The 19,870-nt window shown below is 42.9% G+C and overlaps 2 protein-coding genes across 2 annotated transcripts; both read right to left on the bottom strand.

Moving 5' to 3' along the window:
- Positions 1-118: 118 nt before the first annotated feature.
- chrng (cholinergic receptor, nicotinic, gamma) lies at positions 119-7,309 on the bottom strand. Its single transcript, XM_085389785.1, has 12 exons — positions 7,127-7,309; positions 5,611-5,747; positions 5,294-5,338; positions 5,077-5,201; positions 4,111-4,266; positions 3,624-3,721; positions 3,298-3,498; positions 1,676-1,790; positions 1,486-1,600; positions 1,118-1,382; positions 852-985; positions 119-744 (listed from the first exon to the last, which is right to left on the bottom strand). Exons 1-12 carry the CDS (start codon positions 7,188-7,190, stop codon positions 529-531), a joined length of 1,671 nt encoding a protein of 556 aa, XP_085245911.1. The 5' UTR covers positions 7,191-7,309; the 3' UTR covers positions 119-528.
- Positions 7,310-8,400: 1,091 nt separating this feature from the next.
- Positions 8,401-14,209, bottom strand: prss56 (serine protease 56). The gene is made up of 14 exons (XM_085389277.1): positions 13,913-14,209; positions 12,534-12,692; positions 12,159-12,413; positions 11,875-12,064; positions 11,664-11,772; positions 11,411-11,567; positions 11,174-11,316; positions 10,911-11,070; positions 10,558-10,746; positions 10,260-10,451; positions 9,991-10,187; positions 9,181-9,712; positions 8,988-9,094; positions 8,401-8,916 (listed from the first exon to the last, which is right to left on the bottom strand). The coding sequence occupies exons 1-14, from the start codon at positions 14,010-14,012 to the stop codon at positions 8,743-8,745; spliced, it is 2,664 nt and encodes an 887-aa protein (XP_085245403.1). The 5' UTR covers positions 14,013-14,209; the 3' UTR covers positions 8,401-8,742.
- Positions 14,210-19,870: the final 5,661 nt, after the last annotated feature.

The following is a 19,870-nucleotide window of genomic DNA, read 5'->3' as shown; positions in this document are numbered from 1 at the left end:
TGCTTCCAGAGGAGGGGGGCTGTGCAGGATATTTGTGCTTCAGTGGCAGGTTTGGGAGTGGAGGGGTGGGGGCCGAAACTTTCCACTGGCCTCAAAAATGACTCAGTCACAAAAATCATACAATTAAAATGCTTTTATTGATAAAAAGAAAGATTCTCGTACAACGAATGAAATCTGTGGTCGACACCATGTCTCGTGGCTTGTGCCCATAGTTTTGTTAAAAATGAACAGCACTTAGAGCAAACACTGAGATGTAAGTAAGGAGACCATCTTCTACAGCATTAAATGCAACACAAACAATCTCAACAGCCAGGACAGCTGATACAGTATGCATTCACACAATGGTGCAGTGGATTGTACTTGCTTCTGTGATCGTCCGCAGCCCCACAGCAGGCACCTGTGCAGAAAACACATACAGCTGCATCTTCTCCATTCTTTGTATCATAGTCATTAGTGAAAGATCACTAATGAAGGCTGTCAGATTCTCACTCTGGCTAAAGTGATAACATCAAACATTTTCTCCCTGGTTCACCCTAAGGCGTTTGTTTCCATTCCTGCTACAGCAGTAATGTTGTGTAGTGGAGGGAGATACTTCTTTGGATCCCCAGGAAAAGGTGTAGAGGGCGGCTGGTTGAAGTGGCCCATCAAGAAGATGCCAACAGTGCCGATAAAAAACACCAACACCATGACAATAAAGCAGACCCTGTCGATGACACGGGCAACCAGGAACCATTCTTCATTTTCCTGCGGTTGAGTGAGATGATACATTGCTATTAGCTCTGGCATTCCCAACTAAGACCTCATCTAAATGTCCATTGCAAATGTGCAAAGAGTAAAATGGTTAAGCATACACTCTGGAAGTCATTCTGCTGTCTTGCAGTCTCAGCGATGTGTTTGCAGGAGACCACACACTGCTTCAGCTCTGGACTGGCCTTTGCTAGACTATTAACAAGGTGCTGTGCTGTACCCCCCTCCAGCCCATCATCTGGAGTCATATATTCACAAAAAGCCATATATTTACGTGTTATATTTATGCATTTCAAAGGATAACCTAAACTGTCAAAAGTTTTACAAATAATTTAAAAAGAATGTGTAACAAACTCTTTCAAATACTTACGTAGCTTCTCCAGCACTGATTTCATCAATCCATTTCTCCCTCTGAGTTTGTCAAACATGAGCTCAGACCGAGCTGTTTTCATTACGTATTCCTCCGCCTTAGTGATGACAGTGATAGAGCTGCGGCGACGGCAGGGAACCAGGTGGACACCATTCCTGCCTGCAGACACAGTTTCACCATTTCTCATTTCTGATGCATGGCCGGCGTTTGGTGTCCAGGGTTGCATCTGCATCCTAAGTAGGCGAGGCAGGATGTTTAGGAAGATCTGAGGGTGACACGGTGTTTAAGATGAAATCACAGCTAAATAGACATGTTCCCTTCATTGAGCAGCTTTAAAAGATATTCAAATGATTCAGACACAGCCTCACCTTCCGGACTTTGTCTGCCATTTTGTGAGTGTTTGGGGTTCTCAGGGATACGTTGAGGACTACGACACTGTTTATCACTACCATGGTGGTCACCGACATCACAAACATCAGATACCTGCGGTCAAATGTTCGTATCATTTTCAACACAAACCTAAAACTCTGAGCTGAAATCTGAAAATCAGCCGCTTACTTTCCAATAAGAGGCACCGCTTGAGAAGTCTCTGGAACCTTCTTAGCAATGAGGAAGAGGAACACAGTCTGGCCCAGAAGAGTCACAATAGACATGGTGCACTTCTGACCACCAGCTGTAAAACCAAAACCAGCACTCAGTCAGGGTGGTGCAGTTTTGACCTAATGTATGCATCAACGGCTAGATCGTCACTGTATTTCTATGATCATAGGTCAAAGTATGAATAAAATCCTGACTCACTGTCTACGTACATCAACAGGCACAACATTATGACAGGTAAAGTGAATAACACTAATTATGTCTTCATCATGGCACCTGTTAGTGGATGGGCTATATTAGGGACCAAGTAAACTTTTTGTCTTCAAAGTTGAGGTTAGAAGCAGGAAAAATGTGCAAGCATGAGGATTTGAGCAAGTTTGACAAGGGCCAAATTGTGATGGCTAAACGACTGGGTCAGAGCATCTCATATTTTGCAGCTCTTATGAGTTGTTACTGGTCTGCAGACCAAATGTGGTCCAGGGAAGAAACAGTGGTGAACCAGCAACAAGGTCATAGGCAGCCAAGGCTCACTGACACATGGGCAGCAAAGGCTGGCTCGTGGGGTCCAATCCAGCAGACGAGCTCCTGTAGTTCAAACTGCAGAAGAAGTTCATGCTGGTTCTGATAGAAAAGTGTTAGAATGCACAGTCCATTGTAGCTTGTTGCATATGGGGCTTCAGACCTACATATTCACTCCAAAATTCCTTACAGTTCAATTCAAATACATTTTATTTATATTGCAATTACAACAACAGTCGCCTCAATGTGCTTTAATTGTAAAGACCCTGCAATTATACAAAGAAAACCCCAACAATCAGACAACGCCCTATGAGCAAGCACTTGGTGCCAGTGGGAAGGCAAAACTCCCTTTTAAAAGGAAGAAGCATTGCATAGCTGCATGATGCCCCCAGTCTAATGGGCATGTGCACGTCAGAACTGGATCACAGAGCAATAGAAAAAGGTGGCCATGTGTGATGAATCACTTTTTCTTTTACATCACGTGGACGGCCGGGTGTGTGTGCATCACTTACCTGGGAAACACCTGGCACCAAGATGCACTATGGGAAGAAGGTGAACTGGTGGAGGCAGTGTTATGCTTTGAGCAATGTTCTGCTGGGAAACCTTGGGTCCTGCCATCCATGTGGATGTTACTTTGACATATACCACCTATGTAAAGATTGTTGCAGACCATGAAAAAGCTTTCATGGAAACAGTATCCCCTGATGGCTGTGGCCTCGTTCAGCAGGATAGTGCTTCCTGACACAAATGTTTCAGGAATACTTTGAGGAGCACAAGAACAGGTTTGAGGTGTTGACTTGGCCTCCAAATTCCCCAGATCTCAGTCCAGTCGAGGATCTGCAGGATGTACTGGACAAACAAGTCCAATTCATGGAGGCCCTGCCATGAAACATTTTAGGACTAAAGGATCTGTTGCTAACATCTTGGTGCCAGATACCAGAGCACACCTTCAGGGCTCTAGTGGAGTCCAGCAAAAGATGGACCACCACAGTACTAGGCAGATAGTCATGATGTTATGCCTGATGGGTTTATGATCACACTTTACACAAAGTAAGAAGAAGAACCTTTGGCAGGTAAGTAGTAGACTAGCAGGCCGAGGGAGGAGAAGAGGACACAGGGAGCAATAATGTTAATGATGTAGAAGACAGGCTTCCTCTGAATGATAAGAAAGAAGACCAGCTCCTGATACTCCAGGTCATCTTTGGTGTACTGAGTGTTGATCACCTTCTTGGCTGGTCTGTGTCTGATAATCCATTCTCCATTCTCTAAAAAACACAAAATAAAAGTCTTTAATAGTCTTTTATCACAAGAAAAAAAGTTTCTTCTTCTTTATATGAACCAATGGATGTCTTTATTGTGTTCACTAATTTCAAATCTATTCTTCAAATACCTGTAAAGGCCTCTGGGTCGATATCCACCCACTCTAATGTGATGTCATCTTCTTTTGTGAGAACCAGCTCGATCTCATTGGCGCTGTAAGTCTGCGAGCTGAACACATGGCACAGAACATGCGGTCAGAGTCGACCAGTCAACACCTTCAAGAGCAAGAAGGTAACATGACTGAAGGAAGCTGATTGCTGTTGATTTAGACACTCTGGATTCTTTTTACATGTCATGCCTTTAATTAAATTTTATTTATATAAGAAGAAATTACATAAAGGGTTGACCCTATAATAATACAGAGAAAACCCCAGCAATGAGAAAACCCCCAATGAGCAAGCACTTGGTGACAGTTCGAAGGCAAAACTCCCTTTTAACAAAATACCTCCGGCAGCACCAGGCTGGGGGAGGGACAACCATCTCCCTTGACCGGTTGGGGGTGACAGACTTGTGATTGCTTGCGTTTTGTACAGATCAAGTCCCATCTGATCTCTTACCGGAAGACCATGGTGCAGTTCTGCCAGTCGAAGGGAAAATAGTTCACAGTGATGGCACAGGCGCTGTGGTAAATAGCAGGAGGCAGCCAGTACACACAGCCATCAGGAGACACCAGTGCATTGCAGTAAAGAGCTACCTCAAAATGTCCATCAATGCTACGGACCAGAAGGAAGATGAGAAAGATGGTGTATGGTTTATCTGCAGTTAATTGCATACATTCGTGCACGCATGCACACATCAGGCCTCATTCATGATTTCACACGTACAGGCTTGTAGATTTATCTTAGATAAGAGAACCTTTACCTGGAAACAAATACATCTGTCATCATAATGTGATAATATGTGTTTTTAAATGATTGCAATAGTATTAAAAACGAAATCTGCCTCTAACAGTGTGAGAGTGCAGAACCTGAAAGCGCTATCTGAAGTTCACTCATGACTTCTTTTACCTAAACTCTGCCCTTTGCTTCCATTTTTGCACCACTGTGCTTCTCCTCGGCGAGCACAGAGGAAAGGAGATTTTAGAAACACGATGTAATGTTTACCTTTCACTAGGGTTGGTGCAGCTCAAAGAAAACAGAACCGAAGTTTTGTTTAAAAAAAAGGCAGCTACATCTTTGGTGAATGCTTTCTTCGCCTCCCACATGTTGTTTGGTTTACTTTCAAAGTACTTTAGGTGCATTTACAAGGCTTTAAGCAGACTGGTTAGTCCAGAGAAACCTGATTTAACCCACAGGTCTCCTGAATAAACAAATATCAGAATCAACTATGATTTGATGGGTGATTGTATGAATGCATTTTTAATGTTCCCATTTATCCTGAAAATGAATTTATTGTTAATTAATATTTTAGAATGCTTCAACTAACAGCCCAAAAAAGTCCTCAGAGACGTATCATGATGGCTGCCTAACCATTAAAACTCATATCTCAATGGAAAATTCATATCTGAAGGTGGATTCACTCACTTGTTCTCCAGTACAATGTCAGGCAACCAGATGCTTTTGGAGGGGACACGCAGACTAGAGGTGATGTTCCCATACAGAGCTGACCTGGGTGACTGGTCCCATCTCAGCCTGTAGTCGCACCATTGCTACACACAGAAACACTGCAGGTTTGACTTCTTTTCGAATGCATAAACTGGGTATTTTTGAAAGAAGCTAAAAAAGGACCTCCAAAAGTTACCATTTCGATCCAGACGTTGGTGGTCAGGGCCTCCTCCTTTTCATTCTGAGGACACAGTTTGGTAAACATTGCAACCATAGACAATAACCCTCTGAGGTCATTATAGATGATAACCCAACTCTAACCCTAGCCTGTCCTACGTTTTGAAGACGAAAATATTACATTTTTGATGTGTGTCAGTTAGACTTTGCTCATGGCTTGGGAGAATAATTTAATAAAAATAAAAATGATGTATCCTGATTGTCTAATGTGAGAATTAGGGTTTTGGTCAGGGTCATCACTGGCTAATCATACGCACCAGGACAAGCTCTACTCACCAGAGAGATGAGGTTGGTGAGCGTCATCTTGATGGAGACTTTAGTGATGTCTCCACTCTTCTCCATGGGCCGAACGTTCTTGTTGTAGCCCTTCATCAAATCCTTAAACAGCTCCCTTTCAAGGTTGGCTGCCGAGGCTGCGCACAAGAACATGAACAGCCACGACAAAGCAGGTTGATTTAAAGGGTCGATCTGCGCATTTTTATAGCAGGTAAAATAGCCAGACAATCCAAAAAGCTGTGGGAATCAGCAAATAAAGATAGTAAGTTGTAAAAGATTTGAATTCGACTGATCTTCTGGTCAAGATCTTCTCAGGCACGTCCAGATGTCTTCCAGTACATCTGATTTTATTTTTGTAACTTGTTAGAGACACAAATGCAAGGGGACACAATGGAACTTCTATGAAGTGAAGCAGATGTAGCATCCGTGCTGAAATAAGTCCAGAAGTCTTGTGTAGAGATTTTTATGTTTATGTGATGATGCCCGCAGCTTTTCGATCGTATCTCTTGCATTGTCTGCTCGTCATAAGGAATATTTGCTCCATAGTTGCATCAGCTCTACTGTGACGTTTGAGATTACAACATGGTTACCGCGGTTTCGATTTGTGGCAAAATTATTAACAAACAGCCTGCTTTAAAAACTGGATGAAAGAAGTTAGTATATAGCAGGTATGGGCATTTGATTAAAAATGCTATTGAGCTGCATGATGGGAAATGTAGGCTTCAGAACTTATTAAGCCAGAAGATTAGGTATCTCTACTTACTTCTTTCATCTCCCCAACATTATGGAAGCCTAACAAAAAAACTGCTGAAGTGCACGGGTAAAAACAGTCTCTCGTGAATGTTTTGACAAAGTTTAATTTCCCAGAGAAACTTTGTCGTAATAATCAAATGATCAATGAAGAGACAACTACATTATAAAAATATTTGTTTTGTAAAAACCACCAGCGCACAAAAGATTATTTCAGTTTACTAACAAACTGGAAAAATAACAAAAAACAAAAAAAGTTATTAAAAACAATTTCAAACTGTCTTATGGAGGAAAGCTTTTAATTGTCCTTTGGTGCCCGAGAAAACAAAGTAGTAATGACTATTAAAATGTATATTTCAAATATTCAATAATTTTTTAAAAATGTAGTTACCAGACTAATAGTCGACTGTGAAAGAGAACACATGTATAGTATCAGCATAACAAAATGAGTGGGACTGTGTGCACTGACAAATGTATATTAGATCTTTTAGATAGAACAGATGTTTTGAGATTTACCAGTGAAAATGCCAACAACACATGGTCTGTACAGTCTGGTGATCAGTGCTTTTCAGTGTACTGCACTTTGTTTGAATGCAAACACAGTGAGAATTAGTGAAAATAATAGACTGCTAAAAAAAAAGCATATTGTTTCTAAGCAACACTCAGCAGCATCTTTGGTCTTCAAAAACAACAGCATGCAAATCACAGCAACAAGAAACCCAAACTGCTTCCCTCAAACTGTGCAGTGGCTCCTTAGTGTTCCTACCTGTGGCACAAAACACCAACACTCCAATAAAGAGTGGCAGAGTGCACGGAGCTCCAAAGTCCATCAGCGTGTCTTTGTGCAGTGCTGTCCCAGACAAACCCTCAACCACTAATGTGACACGCACGGACTCGGGCACCCGTGTGTGCTTCCCACCAGAGGTCGAAGCTCGGGTTGACGGGAAGGCTGAAAGGTTGGGGGTTGGTGACTGGGTGATTGTTAGGGTAAAATCCAAAAGTGGATTTCCAGCACGGCATAGCCAGCTGTCACACAGACACACACCCATAGTTTGAGCATTGTACTCTGTCCATGGCTGCCCTCCAGTGTTAAACATGTCGCATTATAATTCTGTTCGGTGCACCTGTCTATTGTTGCTCAGTTACATGAACGCAATTCTCTGTAATGAACTCAAAGCACACTCGGCCCAGCACTGATATCTAAAACTCTCAGTTTTATAGTCTCAGTTAAATCTATTCTTTACAACAGAGGGATTAGACAGATCTGGTGTTAAAGAGAGAAAGAGCACAACAAGCCAGAAACTAAAAAAAACTGACAAACAGCAGAGAAGACAACAGGTGGGAAGTCTTGTCCATTTACAGCACAGCGTCTGTGATGAGTGGCCAGGCCCTGGATGCCAGCACATTTGTGTCCTGTCATGACTTGTGTGTGTGTACGTGCATGTTTGTCACAAAAATACACACACTTAAGCACGCAGGTCAAAAGCAGGAGTTAATGTGATGTAACAGAGGTATGTATCTGTGTTTACTCAGCTGTCTTGCCCCTGTATGTTCCTTTTCTGGGAAATTACCTGTCTGTGATCACAACGTTAAGTACCGGCTTAATTCAACCGATTGTTTAAAGACTCAAATACAGGATTAGAGAAGCAAAAGTCAACACAAAGCAATAATGGGGGCCTGTTTGCTGCTCAAAGAGTGCCACTTCCTTTAAACTTGCCAGTTGTGGATAATGACAGACAATAAGAGACTCTAGAGGGTGGTGTATTTCTGGATCCTGTTAAAATTACCCATCTTAAGAAGAGAAATCACGGAGGTTCTTGTCATCACAGTAACAGCTGCTGCACTGACCGTAAAGCTCTGCTCAAAGGGTGAAACCAATGAATGTGGGGTCACAAAGACGGGAAGATCAGAAGCTGCATTACTGCTAACTCAATCTTTCCTTACAATAAACACAGCATCCCATAACATTAATAACTTTTTTATTTATAGACCTTAATTTTTGTTTTGTTTTTTTACAAAAATACAAATACTTTTCTCTATACAAATAAATATTACAAGAATAAACATTACATAATATATATAGCACGTATGTGCTTTACAAGAGGCTCAACCTTTGTAAAAGACAATATGAATAACTTATCATTTTTGTTCGGGTTCATACGTTAGACAAGGCTGCGTCTACAACCACATACAAAAGCTTGTGGTGTGACCGGTGGTCAGTAAGTGGGTTGATACATTCATGTTTTTCGTTTAGAGTCAGGAAACAGCAGAGGCAAGAAGTAAAGTCTGTGCGCGCTTTCAACGCATCTGTCTGTTAAAAGCTTCTCAGTTGACTTGGAGAGGCTTTCTGCCATCATCTCTCCTTTTTAGCGTTGGCAGCAGTTACGACTTGAGAGCCTCCAGTGCCAAAGCGATGATCCTCGGCACGCTGCGGTAGAAAGAATCGTTTTCTAGGCCCACAAGACTGTAGAAGGTCAAAGGTCGTCCTCCAACTACAGCTCTGACCCGCGCTTGGTAAAGTCCTCGGTCATTCTTGGAGCCCAGATCAACTAACACCTGAAGAAAGGAGAGAGCTCATTAAAAGGCTGTTTCAAAAAGAATATTGCATGCATCTTACTGGGACTTACCTCCTGGAAGTTCATGTGGAGATTCTTGCTCGGGATGTTTAACACCCAGCTGTAAGAGTCTCTGACTTGGCTGACTTTCTGTGAAGACTCTCTCACTCCAGGACAAACTACAGGGGGGAAACAAACACACTTGAGCACATGCATTTTGGAATATATGTAATGAAACTTGTCTGAATAAAGATGTGGCACACACTTTTCATGTTGGCGCCGGTCGTTTGCCTCCTGTGAACAAGGCTCCTGTATTTTCTGTGAAGAATTAAAGGCTTGACAGCAGCCTGTCTGAGGTCAGCGGTCTCTGTGGGCGCGCTCTCAGTGACTGGCTGGAGAACAGTTGTTGACTCTGTGCTGTCTCCATTCTCAGAAAATGTCAAATCCTCTGACGCGCCTCTCCGTTTTTCATTAGCAGTAGCTTCTTCACTAAATGAGCTTTCACTCTGCGATCCTGCTTCTGTGGCAATCCTACTTTGTGCCTTTAAATTCTTAACATCATTTATGAACGCTGTCAGAAGTGACCAAGGCTTCTGTGATACCCAGGAAGACGAGGGTGGGTGGGTGTGGTCCGGCGCTCCAGTGGATGGAGTAAAGACAGACGGAGACTCCTCGTGAAGGTAGACTGTGTCCAAGTGCAGGATGGGAGGAGCAGCTCTGGAGTCCAGTTTGGAATGCAGAGCTGAGATGATGGATTGATATTCTCCCTCGAGCTGCTGCAGAAAGGAGTCCTGTGTCTGGAGACATTAAAAATAGATTTTGATGTTCAGATTAAGCTGAAATTAAAACATACGGAAACAAAGTGAAGCCGTAGCTGAAAGAAACTCACATTAACCCTCCCTAGGTTTGATTTTCATTGTTTTATCTTACTGGGATTTGTTTTGTGCTGTAATTAACCACAGTTTACTTTGTACACATGCAGTTATTCATTAAATTAAACACATATACAATTCAAATTGTCGTCTGTGTAAGATAAACCATGCATCACTTTATTCTTGAGCATTAAACAGCGCACCTGCAAGAAAAGGTTGTCCTCCTGCTTCCTGATTTTGGAGGAGATATCTGTGTCAGGGTTTTGTTCATCCACATCATCGGCCATGCTTCTCAGATATTTCTCCCAGTCATCCACCAACGCCCCGACGTCTGTGAATAAGGCTGGGGGAACTGGAGAAGGGCCTTCCTCTGCTGGCACCACAGCACCACCTAGCTGTTCTGCAAGTAATAAAACACCTGTTACAGCAGCAAGCAGCAAAACATGACAGGCATCCTCTGTCAGTCATGTACCTTCAATCTGTTTAAGACTGTGGCTCAGGCCTAGGTCCCGCCTCTCTCTGGTGTGAGTGAAAGCTGTGCTGTAGATATGCTCCACAAGCTGAGGCAGAGTCTGGGTGAAGAAAGTCAAGTCCACTTTGTCCCTGATGTAGTCCTCGGCCCTCTGGAGCAAGTCCAGCAGGGTCTGCAAGAATGAGTGCAACTCTAGATGATGGAGAGAGAATGAAAGATCAGAAAACTCAGCGCAAACAGTATATCAGGTATTTGTTGTACATTCATGAAGCCAGGCGTTTCAAATAAAAGTACTCACGGCATTTCTTGAAGCGGGTGAGGCATTTGTCCTCGGCCAGTCGGCTGCAAGCGCTGGCAGACTGACCAGAAGGACAGGTCAGTTTATAGAAGCGACACAGAGAGCTGAACTCTGACCTCTGTTCTTCTTCTGTCATTTCAGTTGTCTTTAGAAGCTCTGGACATGTAGGCTCACGGCTCCCAAATGACTCTAAAAAGAAGAAGTAGAAGTGATGATTTCATGATGAAGTGCAGTATGTCAGTATTACGGAGTAGCCACTGATAATACTTTTCAAATTACTCAGATGAGTTTACTTTTACGGTAAAGCGAGGTTATGTCAGATTACTTTATATTGATATAAATACACAACTTACTTTGTATCTCTGCCTGAATCCAGTCAGAGAAGGCAGACACCCGCGTATAAACGCCGGGCTTGCCTTTCTCTCCACAGCCGTCTCCCCAGGATGTGATGCCATGGAGCTGAAATCGACCAGATATTCGGTCCTGGTAGATCAGGGGGCCGCCAGAATCTCCCTGCAGGTGATAGTTTATGGTTTGCAATGAATTAAAGTGGTGCCACTTCAGTAACTGATAAAGATAATTCAAAAAGAAAACCCAGAAATTCTAATGTGCCCACCTGACAAGAGTCTATGCCTCCAGAAAGATAACCAGCACAAAGCATAGTGTTGGTGACCAGTTCTTTGCCAAGAGCACTCTTACAGGTGCTTTGAGGCAGCAGGGGCACCTTGGCCTCCATCACCACATCAGCAGATGGGCCATCTGTGGACAAAAATACACCATTATTGATTTGGTAGGATACAAAAATAAGTTGAGGCTAGCATGACACAGTGTGTCTATAGGATACTGAACTCACCTTCATAGAGGGAGCCCCAGCCTGCCACCAGACACGGGCTGCCAGTGGGGGGCTCCATACCAGAAGGAAGACACACTGGGGTGACGTGTTGAGACAGGACCACTGGAGAAGTCAGCTCCACCAGTGCTATATCATTGTTAAATGTCTTTGGGTTGAACTGCAGAGACGTGACAGACCTGTTATTGCCCCTGATCAATAAATCTGTGATTAATTAAAATACTAAAAGCTATGATCCCGCACGTTGGATTTTTACCTTCGGATGGGGGATGACGCGATTCACTTTGAGAACCTGTTCATCAGGGTCAGTCTTGGTGATGTCGAACTCACCTACGACAGCGGTCCAGTAGCTCTCGCTACGGCTGCTGCAGAGGTCAAAAGACAGTTTTAACAAATGCTAAATGCTGTGAATTTGACTACTATCTCATCTGTCTTTGCAAAGAAAATAGTCACACATGCACACTAACCCAGCAAAACAATGTGCGGCAGTGACCACCCAGGAGCTGTCCACCAGAACCCCTCCACACATCAAGGCACCATCCAGCTGCAGGTTAACCAGCCAGGGCCAGCTGCCTGGAGGTGCAGGAGAGCCGCCCACAATCCTGGAGCGAGGCTGCGTAACATTTTGCACTGTGGCTGACCTCTGACCGCACACTGCTGCTGGGACAGAGAACAGGCATCGCTGGTGAAAAACGATGCAAAGCAATTAAATCTAATGCCTCTGCGTGTGTAAAAAGATGTCTCCGCTCACCCTGTGCGTGCGTCTGCATAGCCGGTTCCAGGTTCTGCATTGTGTTGAGCAGGCTGCACTGGAGGACGCGAGCGCTGCAGCTCTCCCCCATGACCCTGATGCAGCTCTCCGTGTCCGCCTCACCAGGTGGGCAGCGATGCTGATAGTACGCACAGGCCTGACTCAGAGCCCAGCTCCTCTCCGCCTCACCTTGAAGCTTCTGGGCCTTACTGATGACCTCACAGCTAGGCTCTGATAGAGCATTGGAAGAAGACGCTGTTGACAAGAAGGGGACATCTAAGACACACCAAGATATAGCGGTGGTGGAGCGGTGACTCGATGTGACTAAAAGGTGATCAGGATTGAACAGGCAAGTAAGCATGATGTTGCACTCACAGCAGGACCCTGACAGCTGTCCGCAGTTCTGAAACAGACAGGGAACACAACCCCGGCAGCTGGCTTCAGCCCGGCTTCTCTCAGACGTTGCACGCTCAAGAGTGGATAGAGCACTGGCCATGGCTGCTTCCAGCACAACAGTGCCCCGATCAGACAGAGCTGCAGGAAGGACAGGAAGAAAAAGAAAAGAAGAGAAAGGAAAGGTGCAAGAAAAGAGAAGAAAATACAGATGAGCAACATAAATCAGCCAAGCCGATGTGCAATGACATACGCTGATATTTGCCTCCAAGGTCCAGAACTGCACTGGGATGAATTCCAAACTCAATCAGTTCTACTGTGAGATTTTATTTCCTGAACACATATGCAGAGACTTGTTTGCATTATTATCAATAAAATGACCCAATTTTTGTTTTGAGGAGAAGTTTGTGGCAGTGATTTTAAAAAGAAGGACATCTAGGTCATCATAAGGAAGACAGTCATTTGCTGTGGGAACACAGTGTATGTAAGCATTAACATGAATTGGTGCAGCTTTCTGGTATGTGTGTGAGTAGCCCCCTTTTTTCTCATGCTGCTCTTTGAGCTCATTGGCAGCATTTTGGGGAAGCTAGCTCACGCTCAGCGCCCTGGTGAGTCTTCTACAGACACACTTCAATCGGGCCGCCGACCCTGCTGCCCCCCTCTGTGCCGCAAAACATCACAGGATACGCCAGTAACAACAACAATACTGATTGAAGATTTAATTAGAAGGCCAAGGCTGAGCGGGCAGAGGCTGGTGGGCAGGGACAGGCCCTAAGGGCACAGGCTGGCAGCCCCGGGGCCGTTGGGACCCATAGTCCCTTGTTCCAATCACACTGCCATCACCAGTCACTTGCATGAAGGCTCTGCTGTACTCAGCACCTCAACCAGAGAAGGCCAGAGGCCCCTCAACACTGTGCTCTACTGTAGGATTTAAAGGTCACACAGCACTAATAAAATTAATTTAAACAACTGTTTGCTGCTTCAAACAGGTCCTGAAGAGTAGTGCTGAAATTGGTCAGTACTCATTATTTACATTTGTGCTCTTTACAATGTGTTGTTTTCAAGCATTGAAGTTAAAAATCCATGAAAGCAAAACTTTAGATTTTTTTATTAGATGTGTACATGTGCCAAACTGAAGGTGAATCTCACTCAGACTAGCAATATCCCCAGATGTTTCTTCTTGTGTTTGACTCACTGAGAGGTATTAATGCTTTAAGCATTACTATTTGTTTTCTGCAAGAGACACATTTGCTACTGAAGACATCTGACATAAGCTCTCCTAAATATAGTCACAGATAGCTACAGCTGTGACCACTCTTAACACAAACTGCCATCAATGAGAAATGATGGGTCAGTTTTACCTTTAAGAGCACTCTGGGGCATCCTGTAGACCTCTCTTCCTGTTGGGGCTCCCAGCAAGCAGTCCAGCCCCATAAGCAGCAGTGACACCAGCAGCGGCATGCTGTCAGAGCATCAGACCTCCACTCCACAGTGGCAAGAAGCAGGCAGGCAAGAGACACACAGAACGACTGAAGAGGATGCAGATGAGCTGGAGATGAGTCTGCAGTGTTTCCAGGTCCTTGTTGTCTGGCAGCTCTATGCATTCACTAACTGTCTCCCTCCTCCTGACTCTCTGGGCTCTTTCCCAAACTGTGGTGCAGGGCATCTGTCTGTAAGTTTACTTAGAGGAACAATAGATGCCTGGAGTAGTCCCTGGTATATATAGAGCCCTCAGGGGACCACAAGCAAGAGGGAGGGGGTAGAGGATAGGAAAGAGAGGGAGAGGGAGGGAGAAATGCTCCCATGGCCAATACACAAACAGATGAATTCATTAAGACTGTGACAGCAAATCGGGCGCAACTTGCCAAGGCTGGACATTACAAAGAGGCTTGGTTCTATGAAAGAAGACCGAGTGAGGGAGCGAGAGAGATACAGAGGAGGGGGGGGAAGAAGAGCGATTGGCTGGGCTTTGAGGAAGGGGGTGTTGTCTGAATTAATGCGATAGAAAGAGGGAGAAAGTTATACAGTTAAGGATAGTAAATGATGCAGAGTATAAGCATCTAAACCAAAGAGTCATAGTATTGCAGGAGGAAGCAGGAAACAGAGGGAGGCTGAGTGTGAGAGAGCAGGAGCGAGGGAGAGGGAAGTGTCTGCCATTGCCCATGCCCCTCAAAGAGGGCATTGTCCCAGGCGTCCCTCTGAGGATGGCCACATCAAAGCCGTCCTCCGGGCATCACTTGGATGCCGCCTCCATTGATCACTTACAGTCTTTTATCCCCCCCATTAAAATATTGTCAGTTCACATCACTTTTGTCTTTCTCTGCTGAACTTTGCTTTTGTTACATAAAGATACAGTAAAAGACTGCTCAGGAACATGATGTATTTTTTAAAGAAAAAGAGAAATCCTTGATTAAGACCACAACTTGAATTATGTTGTAGATTATGGTGATATTCTCACCCGCCAAAACAATAGGGGCACGTTAAAAGTCAGAACAATTTCCTACTACATAGACATGTTACATTATAAACTTTTTTAAAATGAATATTTATAGGTTTTTGAGAAAATGCCACACAGGGCAAGCAATAAGATTTTGTGAAATGTAAGGGATAAAACTACGGAAGAGGATTAGGGCCACTGGAAAAAAATCTGAGAAAAAAGTCAGAATTCTGACTTTAATCTCAGAATTCAGGAAAAGAAAAAAAAAAAGAAGACGTGCCCACTTTTTTTCCCCTAATCCTCTTCAGTATAAAACTGTTATGTAAAAATATTAGATGAATAAATCAACAGGACTATGCCCCCTATTAAAAAAAACAAGGTTAATGCAGCATAAAGGCAGTGGTTAAGTGACGTCATTAGTTGCAGTTGTACAGTGTAGACTCAGGAGCATAAACAATAAATGCTAAGTGTCGCTAAGTGATATCTAAAGATGAGAACAATCATTTTAAGGCTATTCCAGCTGTTAAAATCTGGAAAAAACAGCTATACTGTTTCATCTGATGTAGGCATAGTCCCAAATCCCTGTAGTGGAGCTAACATGCTCACTAATTTAATCTATTTTTAAGCTGGATCTGTTCTACTTTTAACTTACACTTTATGTTTAGAAATAAATAATCAGCTTACCATTTATCAGTTGTGGTTAGAAAACTGCTTCAACCATTTATCCATAACTACTGGCTTGAGTTAAACCATTTGTCTACTAATTGTTGTTACTACGCTAATCAATTTAACAGCTAGCTGTTAAGCTAGTTTAAACACTTGTAGCAGTTTCCATCCCATCAACAATTTCAACTGATTGCCACACTTTAAGTGGGCTGTTTCAGCTGTTTCTATAACTTCTTTTGACCATTACCGATCATTTTAAATCAGATATGTATTTATTTTCGTGGTCAGTGTTTTCTTTTTGTCATTTATTTATTTATTAACCATTTAGCTCAAATCTGTTAAGGTCCACTGATTGAGCTAATTTCTCACCCAACTCCAGCTACTGCACATGTACCACCTGAGTTGCCTGCTTTAACTTCTGGTTGTGAATGAGGCTTTTCCAGCCTTAGGTGCCACCAGTGACTATACAGCTGACTACCCAGCCATTAGGCCAGAGTACTTAAGGCCACAGAGAGGCGAGCTCCAGTACTAGAGCGCCTTTGTGTTGCAGCTTGTGAGCTGTGTGTGTGTTTTGGCAAGGAGGGTGTTTTGGCAATTTTCAACTGTTTTGACTTACTCTTTTGATCAGCTTCTAGGTTTTGTTGGGCTTTTCTTCTTTTGATCGTGATAGCAGCTTTTGTTTGATTACTTAGTAAGAAAAATGTATTTAATTGGCTAATTTACCCTCATGTCTCCTTTTTCAAACTGAACAAGTTGTGTTGCTTTCCCCCCATTACCTTAGCTTCCTGGGGTATAACAACCAACTTTAGTAGTTTTTAAGAGTGATTATATTGAATAAAAACAAAATTCAACATGTTCTGACAACATGGAGCCACAGTCTAGATGGACAGACAAAGTGGTCTCTGCTGACAAACCCAAAGGAGGAGTACAAATTGGAGTCAACTCTGAGCCAACTAACCGGCTGAACGATAAAAAGAGCGGCTGCCCAATCTAGCAGAGCATTATCAAAGAGGGCCGTCCACTGCTGCCACAACCCAGCCCTGACAGTTCACACTGACAGCATTATATACTATGTGTTAGTGTGTGACTGTGTGTTTATGTTTCAAAGCTTCTGCTTACGTAAGTTCAAACACTGGAAAACCGCAAACAGTCAAATATGAAAACACGAGACTTTAAAAACCACTCTGAGTTAAACAAACTGCGCTAATTGCACTTCTTCTTTTTCAAGCTTTGCTTAGACATTTGTTAATGTGCATATGTTTTGTGGTACTCATTGTGCTCCAGCCCCCTGTATGCACTCGTGCGGCATGATGAGATCAGAGAGCAGGTTCGGGAGGAGCAGAGCGGGACTGAACAAACGGGCGGCACTCTTTCATCCCTTCCCCATTTGCTGTTGATGTCCTTTGATTAATTTGCCTTTTGATGAATCTTCCTTCATCTATCTACCAAACATGGAGCGCTCTCTTTTTTCCCCCTGCCAACTTCTACATCTGTGATGTTCTGTTCTCCAACGGTTCCTTTGACACATTTCAGGATCTTCAGTTTAAGGCAAAGGTTTTGTCATTCTGCTTGTTGTTATTGGGATCTATGAGTGTGAAAGAAGAAAGAAAGAAAGAAGCTTTGCAGGACTCTGTGTAGTCATGTGAGAAACTAAGCACACCCCAGCTTCATGAGCAACTTGAAGCAATCATTCACTGTGTATCTATCAGTCTCTCACATGGTTGTGTAGAAATTTTTCCCACTGTGCCTTTCAGTGTTGCTTCTTTTCATTGAGCTTTACAGACATTCACCTATGTACAGATCTCCAGTATTTCAATCAGGCTGAGGCCTGATTTGCTGCTGTGCATGGGATCATTGTCCTTTGTATTTTAATTTGGGCCAACCTTTAGCTCTCAGACAGAACGCCTCACATTTGACTCTAGAATCTTTTAGTTTAACACTGTAAAGTGCTGTGGCTGCAAAATAAGCCCAAATCAACATCCCTCCACTACTGTGCTTGACAGCTGATGTGATTTGTGCTGGTACGCAGTATTTGATTTCTTTTCCAAATGTGGCACTGTGCACCATGACCAAACATCTTCACTTTGATCTCATCTATCCATAAGACATTTTTTTTTCTCTTTAGGAGGCTTTCTGCTGACAATCCTTCCAAACAAGCTTGTTCAGTCTTTTTCTAACTGCTGTCATGAACTTTAACATTTAACGTGCTAACTGAGGCATGTAGAGTCTGAGATACGGCTCATGTTTTGCAGTTTCTCTGAACACTGCATGGGTGAATATGCTGAGATGTCCACTCCTGGAAAAACTGGCGACTCTCTTGAATGTTTTCCATTTGTGAATACTATTTCTCACTATAGAATTATGGCCTTCGGATGGCTTGGAAATGGCCTTATAACCCTTCCTATTTAAGATCAATAATGAAGTATTTCCTACTCAGTGTTGTGTTAGCACACACTTGAATATTTTAGACCAGCAAACTGCCTCTGCTTTTATAGAGGTGGTCACCTAAGCTGATGAACAGTGAATCAAGAGCATTTGACTAGCAGCTCTGGGCTTTAATTAAATTAATTAAATTAAATTAAAACTGCAGCACTCAACCAGACAGTGGACGGAAATTTCACTTTTCTGTGACGCAATAAAGACAGGATTTAAACAGTATTTTTAAAACTGCTTTTTATTATTATCACATAACAAACAAAATTAAGATCAGATTGTGGTCTAGTGAATAAATGACTACTTTAAGATTGTTAGCTTCCCCAGGTTTCAGGACAGATCAGTGTAGCTGGTATAGTTTTAGGACCTGCTGGCATTTAAGGTTATTCAGTGGTCTACATCTGTCTCAGGCCTTCAGTGAAGCACTGACTAAAACATATTTCTCTGCAATCGATATTAAAAGCACCACACTCCTCAGGAGAGTAATGTTTTATTGAGGAAATATGAGAGGTCTGTTAGAAGCAGCAAGGAATATACTAGCTTCTCTGCAGAAATTCACATGGATGCACATCATCTGCTGAACAGTTCACAAATGATTTACTGAGGGGTTCACAGGCTTTTCTGTGGTTGGCTGCTTGAGCAGGTTACATTGAGAAAACGCACAATGCACAGCACAGCACAAACTCACACTACAATGCGACATTAACAACAATCGTGTTGAAAAACTCCCAGGTATTGTGTTCAGTTATGAAACCATTCCCCCCCCCCCCCATTGTCTCGGGCCGAAAACAATTGAAATCTAGGTCAGTGGGGTACGCAAGGGAGAAGAGGTTCCCAACATTTCAGCACAGACAGACACTTGAACCTCATGACAATAGTCAAGCAGAAGCAGCTCGTCTGCACAGGCCTGTCATTGTTAGACATGTTGTTAATTAGATCTATTATGACCTCAACAATCACATTAACTGCCATTAAGTTCACATTAACCACCAACTGTTCGATAATGAAATCTCCAATTTACGTAAATGGAGTGAGAATGATGACATGGCTGATTAAGTTTATGTGGAAACATAGCTCAGATCATCTTTCCTGATAATAATTCAACCACGCACCCATGATCTTCTCATAAAATATTGCATTTTTAGGGAAATAGATGGAGTTGTTAAAAGAGTGGCACGGAGATATAAAACTGTGCTTAGCTATGGTTTGAAATTGGATACTCTGAATCTGTATCTTTGACCTTGGAGCCACATGTGAGGGGTGAAAAGCTTTTTCTTTCAGTCACCCTTTGCTAAATGCTTTGAAACTACTTAGCATCTTCTGGTTCATGTACCTGCAGGGAACGGGCAGTCTGTCTCTAAAATGTGTATTTCTCTGTGCTGCGTGCTTTGGGCTCCTGATCACTGAAATAAGGCCACACTTTGTTGCATCAAAAACGAAAAAAGACTAGCAGCCAGCTGAAAAAGGAGACAGGCTGCAAGAAGAGAATCCACAAGCAGCAGCTTTGTAAAGACTGACATCTAGTGTCACAGCAGTGAAACCTCCTGTTTTAATAGCTCTGCAGTTCAGTCTGGTAGAGTATTTACCCTCTGCTAAGATCCAGTTCAATTTATAATCTTCAGTTTTTATATAACAGAAACCGAAAAAACAAAACTACTTATATAAGATCGTGTTAGATATTTAAAGCCTGTAAGTGACTGTGTTCCTTAGACTATATTGATAAAAATAATAAAGTAAGAAACTGCTTTTGCTTTGAATTGTTAATACAAAGTTACTTAACTGG

The sequence above is a fragment of the Rhamphochromis longiceps genome, linkage group LG18 (genome assembly GCF_057381845.1).
Source record: "Rhamphochromis longiceps isolate RC_006_pf linkage group LG18, R_longiceps_female_GT1.1, whole genome shotgun sequence".
Taxonomy (NCBI): Eukaryota; Metazoa; Chordata; class Actinopteri; order Cichliformes; family Cichlidae; genus Rhamphochromis; species Rhamphochromis longiceps.
Note: the sequence above shows the minus strand (reverse complement) of the source record. Positions and strands in the feature narration are given on the sequence as shown.